Genomic DNA, 13,950 nt, shown 5'->3' on the forward strand with positions numbered 1-13,950 from the left:
AGTTAGGAACTCCTGTCAGCATCAGGGCGTGTCTGTCTCCGCGAGGGATTAGGCCGCCCCCTCCCCTTTAGTCACCGTCTTTGGTATACACAAGAGTCCAGCCTGGGGGTGCTGGGGGTGTGGAGGGACCAATGAGAGCCTGATCCGCTTAGAAGGGTGCAGGAAGAGAGCCGGCTGGGGCTACACCCCCGCTCCCCCCTTCCCCCGCCAGAACTTGGGCTTGTCCTGTTTGACGTGCCCGCCCAAGGGGGCGGAGGGGGTACTGACCGGAGCAGCGGTCCCGCGACTCTGGACTCCCAGCATCCCGGGCCTGGCCGGGAAGCTGCTGGGCTCAGCGGGGGCGCCCCTGGAGACCAATATGGAGGTAGGAGCTGTTTAAGGCCCCAGAGAAGCCAAGTGTCTCCAAGGAATCCTACGGGGGTGGAGATAGGCTGCAGCCTGGAGTTCCACCCTGGGGGTCCGATCAGTTGGGACCACAGTTTCTGGAAAGAGAAGGAGAGGGGTTTGTCCTAGACTTCGGTGGGGGGTCTGGCTGCGGGCTGCGCCCCCTCCGCTCCCGCTAGCGCAGCGCCTCCTGCTGGCAGCGTGGGCCCCCAGCCGCGCAACAGACTGGACCCCCCGGCGGGTGCCGCCACCTGGAGGGCGTGTGCGGCCACCGGGCCAGTGAGCCTAGGGGGCGCTGCAGCCAGCCCGGGAGGAGCCGCCTCGCCTCGCCCCGCGCCTTCGGGGCCTGAGTCCCGGGGCGCCACAACCCGGCAGAGAAGGGAGATCGAGAGACTCCCGGGCGCGCTGGAGACACAGGGTCGGGGACGGGTGGCAGCACGTGGCTTTCCCTGAACGCGGAGGGGGCGCCTTGCTGCGGGGGCCAGCGAGCCGCACTCGGACATTCCTCCCTGCGCTCCTTTCCCCTGCTGAGGTCGGGGTGGAGCGCGGGCGCTTGGCTTCCTCGAGCGCACGGAGCCGGGGTCGGGAGGGACCAGAACCTTCCGCCCAGACCTCCGGAATCCGGGCGAACCCGGAGCGACTCCCGCCCTTCTGCCTGCGGCAGCGGGAGCTCCTGAGCCCCTACCTTTGGAGGGGGGGGCTTGAGGAGGAAAGAGGAGGCGGAGAAGGGAGGAGAGATGGGGGGGTAGAAGGACAGTGAGAGGCACGAAGATAAACGGAGAACGCGGGCCGCGGAGAGGAAGAAGAGATGGATATGGAGAGAACAGCACTGAAAGGCAACGGGAGAGGGAGAGTGACAGGCGGCGAGGAGGGGAGGGAGAAGGAGGGAAGGAGTGGGGGGAAGGGGGAGGGAACCCAGAGAGAGGGACGCGAGCCGGCGGCGAGCCAGGCGGGCGTGGGGCGAGGCCAGGCGTGCAGGCGGGAGCCAGTGTGCAGAGCGGCGGCCGGGTCCTGCTCCAGCCTCGGAGCCCCTGGCCCGGGGGAGGGGGGAAGGCCGCTAGCCCGGTCTATGTCTTTTTCTGACTCCAGTGCTACCTTCCTGCTGAATGAGGTAAACGCGGGGGCCCCTCCCCAGTGGGTGGGAGGAGAACCCCACTCCAAGCTAGGAAGAGGGCCTTCATTTGGGGGAGACTGCAGTGATGGGGAGGGAGGAAGGTCGAGGAGGTGAGGCTAAGGGTGAAAGAGGCGTGCAAGGAAGGAGGGAGCAACCAGAGCTGGGATTGGGACGGGAGAGGAAGACTGCCTGGGGAGCCAGAAAAGGGGCTAGATGAGAGGATGGAGATAAGAGGGATCCACGGAGCTCCCCTGGTGCCCCTCTCCAGGCTCCCTGAGGGCAGCCTAGCAGCTAGAATGCTCGGGGTTTGGCTTGGTCTGGATCTTAAAGACTGCTGGGGAGAAGGACTTCCCCGAGGTACTAGCTCCTGACTCAGTTTCCCCACTCAATGCAGAAGGATTAGGATCTGTCCAGCTTCCTGGTGCACTTATAGAAGAAGCTAGAATGTCTTCTGGAGGATCTCAAGAAGTCCAGCTCCCAAACCTGGCTGGTTATCCAGGCTTCCCTGCTTGCCTGTCCCCCACCCCCCAATGTCCTGCGGCCATGCCTTGGCTACTGCCAAGCTGTTAGCTGCCAAGCTAACAGCTCTCTCCTAGAACGAAGAGAGCAGGAATCCTCTCCTCGAATCCTTTTTGTGCCATCTCCCTCGCCTCTTATGCTCAGCCACGGAAAAGAAAAGGGGTTAGGGCCCCATGGATGCTGACAGGCGCATGTCTTGTTTCAGGATAGGAAACTGGCATGGCATGGGAACAGGAGCATGCAGGTGTGGGTAAGGTGAGAAATGGAAGGGGGCATTGAGTAGTAACTCAGAGATAAGGAAAGAGAGCAGTTCTGAAGCTCCTGCAAGACCCAAGGGATGGGCCCAGGTATGAAAAACTTGAAATCGTATCCCCCCGGGGCAGTTGGCATGGCAACTCGCTCCTCAGAAACCAACTTAGACACCACTGTCCCAGATGGGGATGAAGACAAGATGTGTGAGGAAGGAGTGAAACTGATGGCAGATCTGCTGTGTTACCATAACCCCCGGGAATCCCTGGTGGCGGAAAGAGTCCCGAAAGGAGAGACCAGGAGAGAGTAGATTCAGGGGACAGGAAGGGAAGCAGATGTCTCAGCAGCTGTCTTCATTGGAATTATCTTCCAGTAGAGAGAGCGCCTGGAAGGCCCTATTCTTTCATGCCTCCTTTCTGCCCTTCTGGAAAAACAGAAGGAATTGAAGAGGCAGAGAATAAAAAAGGAGGATCTGAGGAATTCTGAGGAACTGGAAGAGGGCACGAAAGTGAAAAGAACAGTGTCTGGGAACCGGCACTGCCAAAGAACCCAATGTATAACCACCCCCAAAGGGTGCTGGACTCTGCAGAGGGAACTGAGACAGCCGGGTTCTACCCCCCCCCCCCCACATCAGTTCTTGCCAGGCCGTAGGGCTCCAACAAAGTTGTCTGCCAAATCCAGCGGGAGGAAGAAACTAAGCAGAACTGGGCTGCACCACTCACAGGGGTAGACAGACTAAAGGCAGACTAAAGATAGTCTTAAGATGAGGCCCCTTCTCTCCTTCTTTCTTGGCAATGGAACATGAACAAGGGACATAAATGGGGCAGCCAATTGGGTTGGGTGTTCTTCCTCTCCCCTGAGCACAGTGCTTCCCCCCTAGACCTCATCAGACCCTGTCAGTTTCTATCTTCTGACTCCCCTATAGCTCAGGAAGGTAAAGCGAGGAGCAGATCCCAATTCCTGGGTGTGAGAAACTGGAACTGGAGAAGGACTGAGCTCAAAGGGCTCCCAGTGTAACCCCCTTTCTATCTCACATCCCCAGAGGGGAGTGGTCGTGTCCGGAAGGGCGGCAGTTAGGTAACCCAAATTCGAAGGAACAGTGTTGCTCAGGAGGTAGAAGAAAGGAGGAAGCTCAAATGGGTGGATCTTTGGGGAAGTTTACTCAAGATGAGGGCGGGGGCTCTGTCTCTCACCTCACAGCTTGGTGCTCCTGGGAAGGAGACTGACTGGTACAGAGTGGCACTGTGGCTCCAACCCGGATACCGGCGACCCCAGCTCCATCCCTTCTCTAAAGAGGCCTTACACTAGTGATTCCGTCGTCTTGCCCCCCCCCCACCGCGTCCTGACCCCATGTGGCCAGGATCCCACCTCCTGTCCCAGCCCTGACAGTCCCCCTACCTCCACCCTCCGGTTTCTTTCCTCCTCCCCTTAGGCTCACATAAAACAGCCCCTCCCTCCCCCAGTTCCCACGGATGCATTGGCACCGCCAGGCTCAGTCCTTGGCAAGGAAGTGAGGAAGGGAACCCCCATCCTGGCCATACTAGGATGGAATCCGCTCGCGCAACAGGTGTGGGGCGGCCGGACCCAAAACCAACCCCTTTGCACCGGTTGGGCGACAAGGCCCTTTGCTGCAGGATCCCAGCCCTGAGGGGGGCAAGCACCTGTTGGGGTAGGGGCTACTTTCACGGCATTGGCCAGGGGTCGCCAAACCCACTCCTCCCCGGGACCACTGCGGGGGTTTGCTTTCCGAGTCTCTGGACCGCCTGGGCCCAGATCCGCCGCCCTCTCACCTGGGCCCCTCCCCCATTGACCGCGGGTCCCCCCGCCCCCGCCCCGCCTCTCCTATCTCCCCCAGTCTCCCCAATTTCCTGTCTCCCCCCGCCTTTCTCCCTCTGCCTCGACCCCTCCTTTCTCTGCCTCCTGCCTCCCCGCCATCAGCGCCCTCGGCTTTCTCGGCTCGGGTACCATCTCCGCGCCCCCTCCCCTCCCCCGCTCCAGCCCTTTGTTTCCCGGCGGAGTATTTCCTGGGTTGCTGAGCGTCTCTGTCTCCGCATCTCTCCTCGCCCCGCCTCCTCTGAGCCCGGATCCGCCCCGCCCGCAGTCTCTCCTCCCCTTCCTCCCCGCCGCCCCTGTGCCCCATAGGTGCTTGGGGACCCACCTTCTCCCCGGCTGCGGCCGGCCACCCTCTCCCGGCCCGGTCTCGGGCTCCCCGGGTGGCCGGCGCCCCCCGCCGCCGCCCTCGCCAGCTGCCGGGGAGGGGGTCAGGTGGGCGGGCACTATTGTTGTAGGAGCCGGCGCCAGATTCCTCAGCCGCGCTCGGGGTGGGACCGGCAGGGTTTGGGGGGGTGGGGTGGGGGAGCGTTGATTTGAGCTCCGAGCAGCTGGTCTTCGCGGCTCGCTCTCTCCTTCGCGCTCTCTCGCTCTCCGCCGCCGCCCGCAGGGCTGCGGGGCTCGGCGGCATCTCTCGGGCGCGGCCCGCTGTCCTCGCCCCTGCCTCCGGGCTGCCCCCGCCCCCGGCGCCGCGCGCTCCCCCCCCCACCCGGACTCCCCCATGTATGACGACTCCTACGTGCCCGGGTTTGAGGACTCGGAGGCGGTGAGTGCCCACGGTGAGGGTGGGGGTGGGGACGTTGGGGTGACTCGTCTTCTCCCTTGGACCCTTCCCCAGTTCAGGACTTTGACAAACGCCTCAGTGGAGGGGCAGGGCGTGCAGGGGCTGGGGGGCGCTCCTGGAAAGTGGGGACAGGGGTTTTCGTGCCCAGGGCTTCTCTGGACCTCAATTCTAGACCAAGAGGTATATAGGGTGTGTGCGAGGTGGGGGTAGTGTGGGGGAAAGGCTCAAGCAGGTGTCCAGAGCCCAGGACTGCAGGGTAGAGGGAGGAAGGGCTGGAGGCTGAGGGCACAGAGGCTGTAGAGAGGGCACACGCAGTGTCTCAAGTTCTCAAAGGAGGATTGAGGGGGTCAGAACACAGAAGCTATAGGAGAAGCTGGGGCTCTCTTGGGGGAGGACCATTCAGACCTCCTATGCTTCAAGGGAAGGACAAATTTAGAGAGCCTAGGAGAACATCCAAGAGTCAGGTCCCAGACTCAGAAGGGTCATAAACTTGAGGACCTCCCTTATTCCCTTCTGCTCCCATCCCTGAGCATTGCCCTGTTTCCTCACCCTGCGTGGAGCCCAGCTTCTCTCCCAGGCTGGAAACTAGGCACCAGCACATGGGTGGGCCAGCTGACTGAGCCCTGTCTATTCCACGCCTCCTGCTGAGGCCTCCTCAGAGCAGTGGGCTTCCTGAGCTCCTGCTCAGCATGGAGGGCCTGGGGGTGAGGCCAGAGGGGCTGAGGGACTGGGGATGGAGAGGAAGCTCTTTGCTCAGAGAACTAGGCAACTGATAAATATTTAATTCTCCTCTTTGCTTTTATCTCCTGACCCACTGAGACAAATCAGCTCATTAGGCAGTGATTCCCGGAGCTCAGGGAGCAGGGAGAGTGCCTGGAAAGATGGGGCAAGGATGGGGAACAGCTTCGTGGTCCCTTCCCTCAAAGCTCCTGCATGAAGGCCTCCTTTGGAGAGGACCCCTGGATGGCTTGGAAGAGGTCCCTGAGAGGGGTGGAGGGTCAAAAGAGCAGTGTTTGCATTTTCTTCCATCTCTTGCTGCCAAGTCCAGGATACAGGAGTTCTAGGGTATAGTAGACAGCTATCAGTCCTTTTCTGGGACTGGGCTCCTGCTGGGCCCAATTTCCCCACTGGGCCTCAGGGGCTAATTACATTGCAGCTAGAGCAGATGACTTGCAAGGCTCTGGTGGACACCTCTTTCTGACAGTTGAAGGGACAGCTGGCATGGCCCAGGGTGCCAAGGTGAGCTTGCAGTTGAACCTCTCCGAGGGGCTGGAGGGCCCTAGAAGTTTCCTTCCCAGCCCTGGTGAGATGGCAAGGGCTATTGCGAGGTAAAGACTGACATGTGGCTGGTGTTGGGGCAGGCCTCTTGCCCCTTCGCTGGCTCAGCACCCCTTGCTGGTTCCTGGATCACCCTCCCCCCACTTCCCTTTCTCTTGCCTTGCTCCTTGCTCTCCCTGAGGCCCCCTTTGAAGCAGTAGGAGGGAGATCAGGCTCTAAATAAATCCACCGGCTCATCTCCCTCCTCTCCTTCCCCCGTGCCAGGCAAGAGTGGAGCGGCAGCCTGCCCACACACTCACCAGGCAAGGGGGGCAACACCAGGGCACTGTGCCAACTCCTGGCAGCTCCAGAAGTACTGAGCCTCTGGCTGTTTGGGCCTAACAGGGGGTGAGGGCAGCAAGACCCCCGAGCACACTTGGCAGGGCAGTCCTGGCCTCCCTGGTGGTACCCGCGCAGGAGAGATGAGGGAGCTCTGAGGACTCAGGAATCATGGAGACGGGTTCCAGGCTGAGCACAACTCATTAAACATTAAGGGGGAGATCCAGTCCTTCCCATCCTGAGGTGAGAGGCCAGGTGACCCAGATGGCCCAGGCAGGGACATTAAGATGATGAAATTAGGCCAAGAGACTGTGGGGCAGAGGGTAAAGGTCAGACTCCTCTTCTGGTGTAAGCCTGCATCCGAGCGGTCATCCTGCCTTGTCCCTTGCCTCTCTTCCCACTGGCCCCTGTTCACCTTAGTCAGCTGTCTCTTAGGGCAGAGACTCCCGCAAAGAGGTCCCCCCACTCCAGTGACAGTGCGAAGCTTCTTCCCTAGGGCTCAGCTGCTCTTTATCCAGCCTTATTTTGTTCTCGAGAGATGGGGAAGAGCAGGCCGACTCTAGTCCTCCGTAAAATGAAAGCTTTTTCTCCATTGTGCTATCTTCATGCCTTCCATCTACCACAAACGTTGTCTTTAGCTGAGGCTCAGGGCCCTGGGCCGATAGCAAGCTGACCACTTCTTGCCGATTGTGGGGCTGGGGCGGAGGGCATGGCTATATGTGTGTTTGTCTCCCCCGCTAAGAGTTTGGCTTCCGCGGCCTTCTGGAAGTGATCATGCACGGTGGTCTTGAAGGAATGTTCCCCAGTCTGAGTACATTCTAAAACCCCTCCCCACCCCACCCCACACACATTCCCACATGGACCCCTTATCTAGGGCCCTATCTTCTCTCTGCCACCTGCACCTCAGAACTGATGGAAGTACCACGTCAGGCTTCTGATCATAAAGACGTAGAAAACAACAGGTAGAAAGAGGTAGAAAACAAGAGATAGAAACCAAAAGATTCCCTTGGCTCTAGACTGGGGGGGAATCCCAGCCACCCTGACTTCTATCCTCCTGTCCTGAGGTCCAGCTTCCCTTGCTCATTTGTGCATCTCCCTTGGGGCCTCCCTCATATTGAGCTCTGCTACCCTCCAGATGTACCCCTTGCCCAAAGACCCTTCCAATGGGCAGGACTCAGAGACTCTCCTGGCTCAGGTTACCAGAGACCCTGTCCTGACATCCCCAGGGTCCTCGGCTGGGTTGCTTAGCACTTACAGGTCCTTCCTCTAGGGCTGATATCCCCCTGGGGAAGGGCTGGGGAGATGTAGGCCAGATGGTAGGCGTGGCCGAGCCTCACTGGGGCCCAGGGAGAAAGCTTTGTGTTGCCTTCTCAGTCTGTGTCTTGTTTTCTGCCCACACCTGGCCAGTTGCTCCAGCAGGTGTGAGAGGAAAGAAAGTGGGGGCAGGGAGAGTAGAGAGGAAGTGACTTCCAGGAGTTGGCAGCTCTGTGTCCTCCTCTTCACCCTGGAAGAGTGGGCACTGGGGGAGATGAGCTCTGAGGGGGTGGATGGCTCTATCCTGACACTCAGGACCAGTGTCATGCCAACCAGAGTCTCTCGACTGTTCCCGGCTGACTGTACCCATGCCACGCATTTTAAAGGGATAAGGTCCAGGCTGCTTTGCAGGCTGATGTGAGCAAGAAGGCTGGGTCTTTTAGATTCAGAATCATCTCCCATATATCATCTTCAGCACATCTCCCTTCACTCTGCCCCAGAGGCCAGGGTAGAGGGGAGGAAAGGGAGGAAAGAGGAAAGTGAAAGCTCTATTCAAGGCTGCAGTATTAATAGGCTTTGCGGGGAGGGGCCCAGATCTTAGCACATATGGATAGGGCTGGCTTTCCTGCAGCCCAGAGGCACTGGGCCCTTCTTGGGGAGATGGAAGGGACCACTGCAGCCCAGCCGCCCGTGTGGACATGGACCGGCTAGGCTTAGTGGAGGCCCTGCTGTAGGGCTTAGAGGGTGCCTATAGTGCCCGTCACACCTGAGCCCAGGGGTCACAGCCTCTCCCCCATGCCAGGGTTCAGCCGACTCCTATACCAGCCGCCCATCTCTGGACTCCGACGTCTCCCTGGAGGAGGACCGGGAGAGTGCCCGGCGGGAAGTGGAGAGCCAGGCTCAGCAGCAGCTTGAAAGGGCCAAGGTATCAACTCGGGTGGGCGGCCAGGCCAGGCTGGGTGGAAACTTGGGCTCAGCCCTCGGTCCCCAGGGGTCAGTGAACAGGATACTCATGAGTGCGCATGTGTGAGTGTCATGGGCGTTCTCTTGGGGCCTCCTCCCTGTACTGGTGGGGCACTGATGTTAGAAGGGGTGCTCTGAAGCCCCCCTCACTTGCAGTGATGGCCCAATTCCCTAGCACAAACCTGTGGCGTTTGCTGTGAGGACCAATGTCAGCTACTGTGGCGTGCTGGACGAGGAGTGCCCAGTCCAGGGCTCTGGAGTCAACTTTGAGGCCAAAGATTTTCTGCACATTAAAGAGGTGACCAACTCCAATCCCAGAGAGAAGCCACCTAATACCCCCGCTCTTGCCCTAGCTCCCATGCCTCTTACTTCAGTCTCAATCCATAAACAACTCCCCAGACTCTTCAGTTCTTACCCAGAACACACACCTGTATGCCCTTCATATCTAAAACCCAATCCCCGGGGCCTCCATCCTTCTGAGACCTGGCTTGGGCCTCCATCTCCGACTGTGTAAAGCGAGCAGTTAGATGAGTTGCCTCTTAGGTCCTCTGTGACGTCAGGGATGCCTCCCACTGAAATCTTGGGTGGCTCAAACCTGGTTGCCCTTCCCTCTGGTACCTTCTCCTGCCCCCCTCCCTTCATGCTGCCTTCCTCAGACCAGCTCTCTGAATGCCTCCCTGGCTCCTTCACACTGAAGAGCCAGGACTGAGGCCTGGGTGCCTCCTCTCACCACCCCTTCCCCCAGAAGTACAGCAATGACTGGTGGATCGGGAGGCTAGTGAAAGAGGGTGGGGACATCGCCTTCATCCCCAGCCCCCAGCGCCTGGAGAGCATCCGGCTCAAGCAGGAGCAGAAGGCCAGGTGAGAGCAGGGTTTGTGACTCTATGAACATAAACTCCTCGTATCCTGAAGCTGACACACGTGCAGATATGCATGACGCACATCCCTTCCTCACTAAGATGTAAGGAAATGTATACAACTATTAAGTAACATGTCGAACATGCATGCTAATTGGCCTCTCTGCTCTCAGGAGATCTGGGAACCCCTCCAGCCTGAGTGACATTGGCAACCGACGCTCCCCTCCTCCATCTCTAGGTAGCCTCCCCCTGACCCACTCGTCTTGGGTAGGTGGGTGACTAAGACACAGGGGGGAGAGGGAGCAGTTCCCAGGTGAGCTGTGTGGGAAGGGGTTGGTGGAGGGACCAAAAGAGCTCAGAGAAACCGAGTGTCTCCCCTGGGGAAGGGAATACCATGCCCCCAGGGCCATTCCCCCTTCACCAACTTTAATCTTTTATTTCCTTTTCCAAAAAGCCAAGCAGAAGCAAAAGCAGGTGAGTCAAGGAAGGGATCTGGGCTGGGGTGGTGGGGAGCTCATGACTTATGGCTGTGGGGACAGGTTTTTGGGCAGTCACTGTTGGAAGGTCAGGAGAGCAGAGAAGGGAGGGAGCCCAGAACTTCCAAATCTGCCCTGCACCAGGGAGGCACAGGACAGGCGAGAGGGCCACGGCCCTGCTTGACCTCAGGTCAATTCTGCAGGCAGAACACGTTCCCCCGTATGATGTAGTACCCTCCATGCGGCCTGTGGTGTTGGTGGGACCCTCTCTGAAAGGTTATGAGGTGAGAGAAGGTCCCTGTCTGTCGCCAAAGAGTTGCCTCTACCCAGCCTGCCACGGGAAGGCCTGAGGGATGGTGGGAGTGGGTGTTGTCTCTTCATCAGTTCTGTGTGTGGAGGGGGGCCATGCCTAGGGATGCTGCCTCTCTTCGAGAGGGCTCCCAGTCGGTCACATGCCTTTCCCCTCACCCCTCCCACCCAGGTCACAGACATGATGCAGAAGGCTCTCTTCGACTTCCTCAAACATAGGTTTGATGGCAGGTGAGCTGCTCTGGCCTCAGGTGGCATCTCCTTCCAGGTGCATGTAGCAAGATCTCCTCTAAAGAGAAAGTTAGTGGGACCTGGGTAAGGAGAGGCCTGAGGCTTGAAATTTAGAGGGGGGCTGTAATTCTCCACCCCCCACCCCAGGATCTCTATCACCCGAGTCACAGCGGACCTCTCACTGGCAAAGCGGTCCGTGCTCAACAATCCGGGCAAGAGGACCATCATCGAGCGCTCCTCCGCCCGCTCCAGCATTGGTGAGAAGCCCCAGTCTCCTGCTTCTCGGCCCGCTCAAGCATTCCTGAGACCCTTCCTCCTACCTTTCTCTTCCCTGGCACCTCGCAGTCTTGCCCAGCCTCTCTGCCTGCCCCAGGACTAGCGAGAACCACCCCAGTCAGCCCGGTTCCCTGTTTCTCTGCCTGCCCGGAGCCTTGAGGAATACCCTGTCCCTCCCATTCCTTCCCATCTACCATCCCGGAGAGCCCGTGGCCCTGCTGGAGGAAAACGTAGGTGTGGGCCCAAGGTGAGCGGTTCAGCTTGCTTGCCCCCTCCACAGCGGAAGTCCAGAGCGAAATCGAACGCATATTTGAGCTGGCCAAATCCCTGCAGCTGGTAGTGCTGGATGCCGACACCATCAACCACCCGGCGCAGCTGGCCAAGACCTCACTGGCCCCCATCATCGTCTTTGTCAAAGTGTCCTCCCCAAAGGTACGTCAGTGGTGGCTGCAGTGGAGGCCCACGGGGCTGCCCAGCTGCCATGCGGCGCAGCTCTACCTGGTCCCTGCCCCAGGGCTCCTGCATTCCCTTCCCCCGCTGCCCCCTCCTGATGGCCCTCACCTGCTTCCGATACCGTATCCCAAGTGGGGAGACAGGCCCCAGGACTGGGCCCAGCTCTGCCCATTCCAACCTTAGGTCCTCCAGCGCCTCATCCGCTCCCGGGGCAAGTCACAGATGAAGCACCTGACCGTACAGATGATGGCTTACGATAAGCTGGTCCAGTGCCCACCGGTGAGTGCCTGTGCCGGCGACTGCTGCGCCCACTCCTGCTTCTCCAGGGCCAGGGAAGTACTGGAGATGGGTGGAGGGCTGCTACTGAGAGGAAGCCAAGCTCACTGCTTTCCCTCTCCTTCCCAGGAGTCATTTGATGTGATTCTGGATGAGAACCAGCTGGAGGACGCCTGTGAGCACCTGGCAGAGTACCTAGAGGTCTACTGGAGGGCCACCCACCACCCAGCTCCTGGCCCTGGGCTTCTGGGCCCTCCTAGTGCCATCCCTGGACTTCAGGTACCCATTTCCAGTGGGCACAGGTGTTCAGGCTAAGCCAGCCAAAGCACTGCCCCCTCCTGGCCCAGAGAACCGTCCTTGGCCTCCAGCTCGAGAGCTGAAGGATCAGAGAACTCAGCTCTGCTGTACAGAGCTGGGGCAGATGGGCAAAGGAACTTCCTGATGAGAGGGAAGAGATCAAGGAGATGGGTAATCTGAGGTCACTGTTCTGAGCTCGGAAGAAACATACTCCTTCTCTTAGTCTGTCTTGAAGGCAGAGCCTGAATTCTGCAGGAATCCAAAGCTGGTTTTCCGTGTCTCAAGTGGAAGCTGCTTCTCCTTCCTTGGACCATTTCCTATATCCGGGAACTGAGGGTTGATGGGGGGAGACTCCCTACCCCGACCCTGCTAGAGGTCGGGGGAGCCTAGGTGAGGTTAACCCCATCTACTTAGAGCTGTTGTGTTGCCCCCAGAACCAGCAGCTGCTGGGGGAGCGCGGCGAAGAGCACTCACCCCTGGAGAGGGACAGCTTGATGCCTTCAGATGAGGCCAGTGAGAGCTCCCGCCAAGCCTGGACAGGTTCTTCACAGCGCAGCTCCCGCCACCTGGAGGAGGACTATGCCGACGCCTACCAGGACCTGTACCAGCCGCACCGCCAGCACACCTCGGGGCTGCCTAGTGCTAACGGGCATGACCCCCAAGACCGGCTCCTCGCCCAGGACTCGGAGCACAACCACAATGACCGGAACTGGCAGCGCAACCGGCCCTGGCCCAAGGATAGCTACTGACCGCCTCCCACTGCCCTCCCCTGGTGGGCGCAGGCATAGCTGGCTGGGGGGCCCACTCCAGGCAGGTTGGAGGTAGACTGGCAGTAGGCTGGCACTAGGTTCAGCCCCCACAACCCCCTGCCCAGCCCCAGTTCCAGGGCTGCCTGTGGTCCCAAGGTTCTGGGAGAAGCAGGGAGCCCCCTTACCTCCTGGGCACAGTGACCCCCCCTAGGCTCCCATTCCAGGTACTAGCTGTGTGTGCTGCACCCCTGGCACCTTCCTCTCCTGCACAAGAAGCTGCCCCACTGGGCAGTGCCCTCAGGCCAGGATCCCCTTCACAGGGGCCTTCCCACCAGACTCAGGGAAGGGATGCCCCCTCTAAGGGACAAGAGGGTGGGGGTGTGGACAGCATGGCATGCGGCAGAAACAAGGTCCCTGAGCGGGCACGAGTCCTAATGGTCAAGGGACTCAGGGGTTGTGCTTTGTGGTTCGAGGTACTCCACTCACCTCACTACCACACATTAGAAATGAGACAATCAGAGCCCCACAAGGTGATACTCCTGTCCATCAGCTGGAGTGGGGCACCCACACACGAGGCCAGAGCAGCAGGCAGGCGAGGCTGGGGCCAGTGGCTCCCCAGCAGATCTCTTCACCTGCCAGGAAAGCTTCTTGACATCTGCCAGCACCAGAGACCGGAGCATGGTCAAGCCCAACGGGTGGCGGGCAGGAGCCAAGCTGGGTTGAGGCTTTGGGAAGGGAGGGCGTGTGTAGCGGAGGACGTATGGAACAGCTTCGGGGGCCTCCGTGTCGCCCTCATTCTTTTGCTCTTGCATCCTGTCCTTTCTGTTCTTGGCCCTCATGCCTCCTGGGGAATATGGGCCCAACTTTATTTGCTGATTCATAGCTGCTGCTTGTTAAGTTAGGGTTAGGTGGGGAGAGAGGGACACAGTGGACAGCCCCCAGAGGCCCTGTCTACCCGACTACCCTTGCCTTATGGCTCTAGTGTGTGACCTACAGAGCATGTTCCACAAGACCCCCACCTCATTGTCATCACTAATAAACACCATGCACAGTCTGGTGGGCTCCTGTTCTGTCTGCCGGCTCACATGGCCGGGTTCGTCGGAGGAGATAAACAAGTCTCCTGGGCCTTTTCTCTCACAAAGGAGCCACTGAGTGGGAAGGGAACAAGGCCGGAGCTGGCAGGGAACCCGATGCTCCCAGGCAACCCCCCGACACCCAGGTACTAGAAGGAAAGCACTCGGCAGCACAGAAGGGACCTGTCTGGGGAGGTGGGAAAGAGGAGGCTTAGTCATAGCCTTACAATGTCCCTGCCTCAGGTCCAAAAGGCCCACGA

At 59.6% G+C, this 13,950-nt stretch overlaps 1 protein-coding gene across 3 annotated transcripts; it reads left to right on the plus strand.

Annotated features, from left to right (window-relative positions):
- Nucleotides 1-259: 259 nt before the first annotated feature.
- CACNB3 (calcium voltage-gated channel auxiliary subunit beta 3) lies at nucleotides 260-13,671 on the plus strand. 3 transcript variants are annotated; one of them, XM_032348059.1, is made up of 13 exons: nucleotides 260-364; nucleotides 8,533-8,655; nucleotides 8,869-8,991; nucleotides 9,439-9,554; nucleotides 9,724-9,788; nucleotides 10,005-10,024; nucleotides 10,230-10,310; nucleotides 10,508-10,566; nucleotides 10,714-10,823; nucleotides 11,123-11,274; nucleotides 11,479-11,574; nucleotides 11,701-11,850; nucleotides 12,303-12,617. In XM_032348059.1, exons 1-13 carry the CDS (start codon nucleotides 359-361, stop codon nucleotides 12,615-12,617), a joined length of 1,416 nt encoding a protein of 471 aa, XP_032203950.1. In that variant the 5' UTR covers nucleotides 260-358. The 3 variants fall into 3 exon arrangements, with proteins under 3 accessions (XP_032203950.1, XP_032203947.1, XP_032203948.1); XM_032348056.1 differs by lacking the exon at nucleotides 260-364 and adding an exon at nucleotides 1,324-1,495 and having other exon boundaries at nucleotides 12,303-13,671; XM_032348057.1 differs by lacking the exon at nucleotides 260-364 and adding an exon at nucleotides 4,173-4,862.
- The last annotated feature ends 279 nt before the right edge of the window (nucleotides 13,672-13,950 follow it).

The sequence above is a fragment of the Mustela erminea genome, chromosome 6 (assembly GCF_009829155.1).
Source record: "Mustela erminea isolate mMusErm1 chromosome 6, mMusErm1.Pri, whole genome shotgun sequence".
Classification (NCBI taxonomy): Eukaryota; Metazoa; Chordata; class Mammalia; order Carnivora; family Mustelidae; genus Mustela; species Mustela erminea.

Bases quoted from the DNA above. Each gene is read 5' to 3' on its own strand.
- CACNB3 (XM_032348057.1), top strand. From the start codon at position 4,818: ATGTATGACGACTCCTACGTGCCCGGGTTTGAGGACTCGGAGGCG. The intron at 8,656-8,868 runs GTATCAACTCGG...CCAATTCCCTAG, and splicing joins AGCAGCTTGAAAGGGCCAAG to CACAAACCTGTGGCGTTTGC. The intron at 10,567-10,713 runs GTGAGCTGCTCT...CCCCCACCCCAG, and splicing joins AAACATAGGTTTGATGGCAG to GATCTCTATCACCCGAGTCA.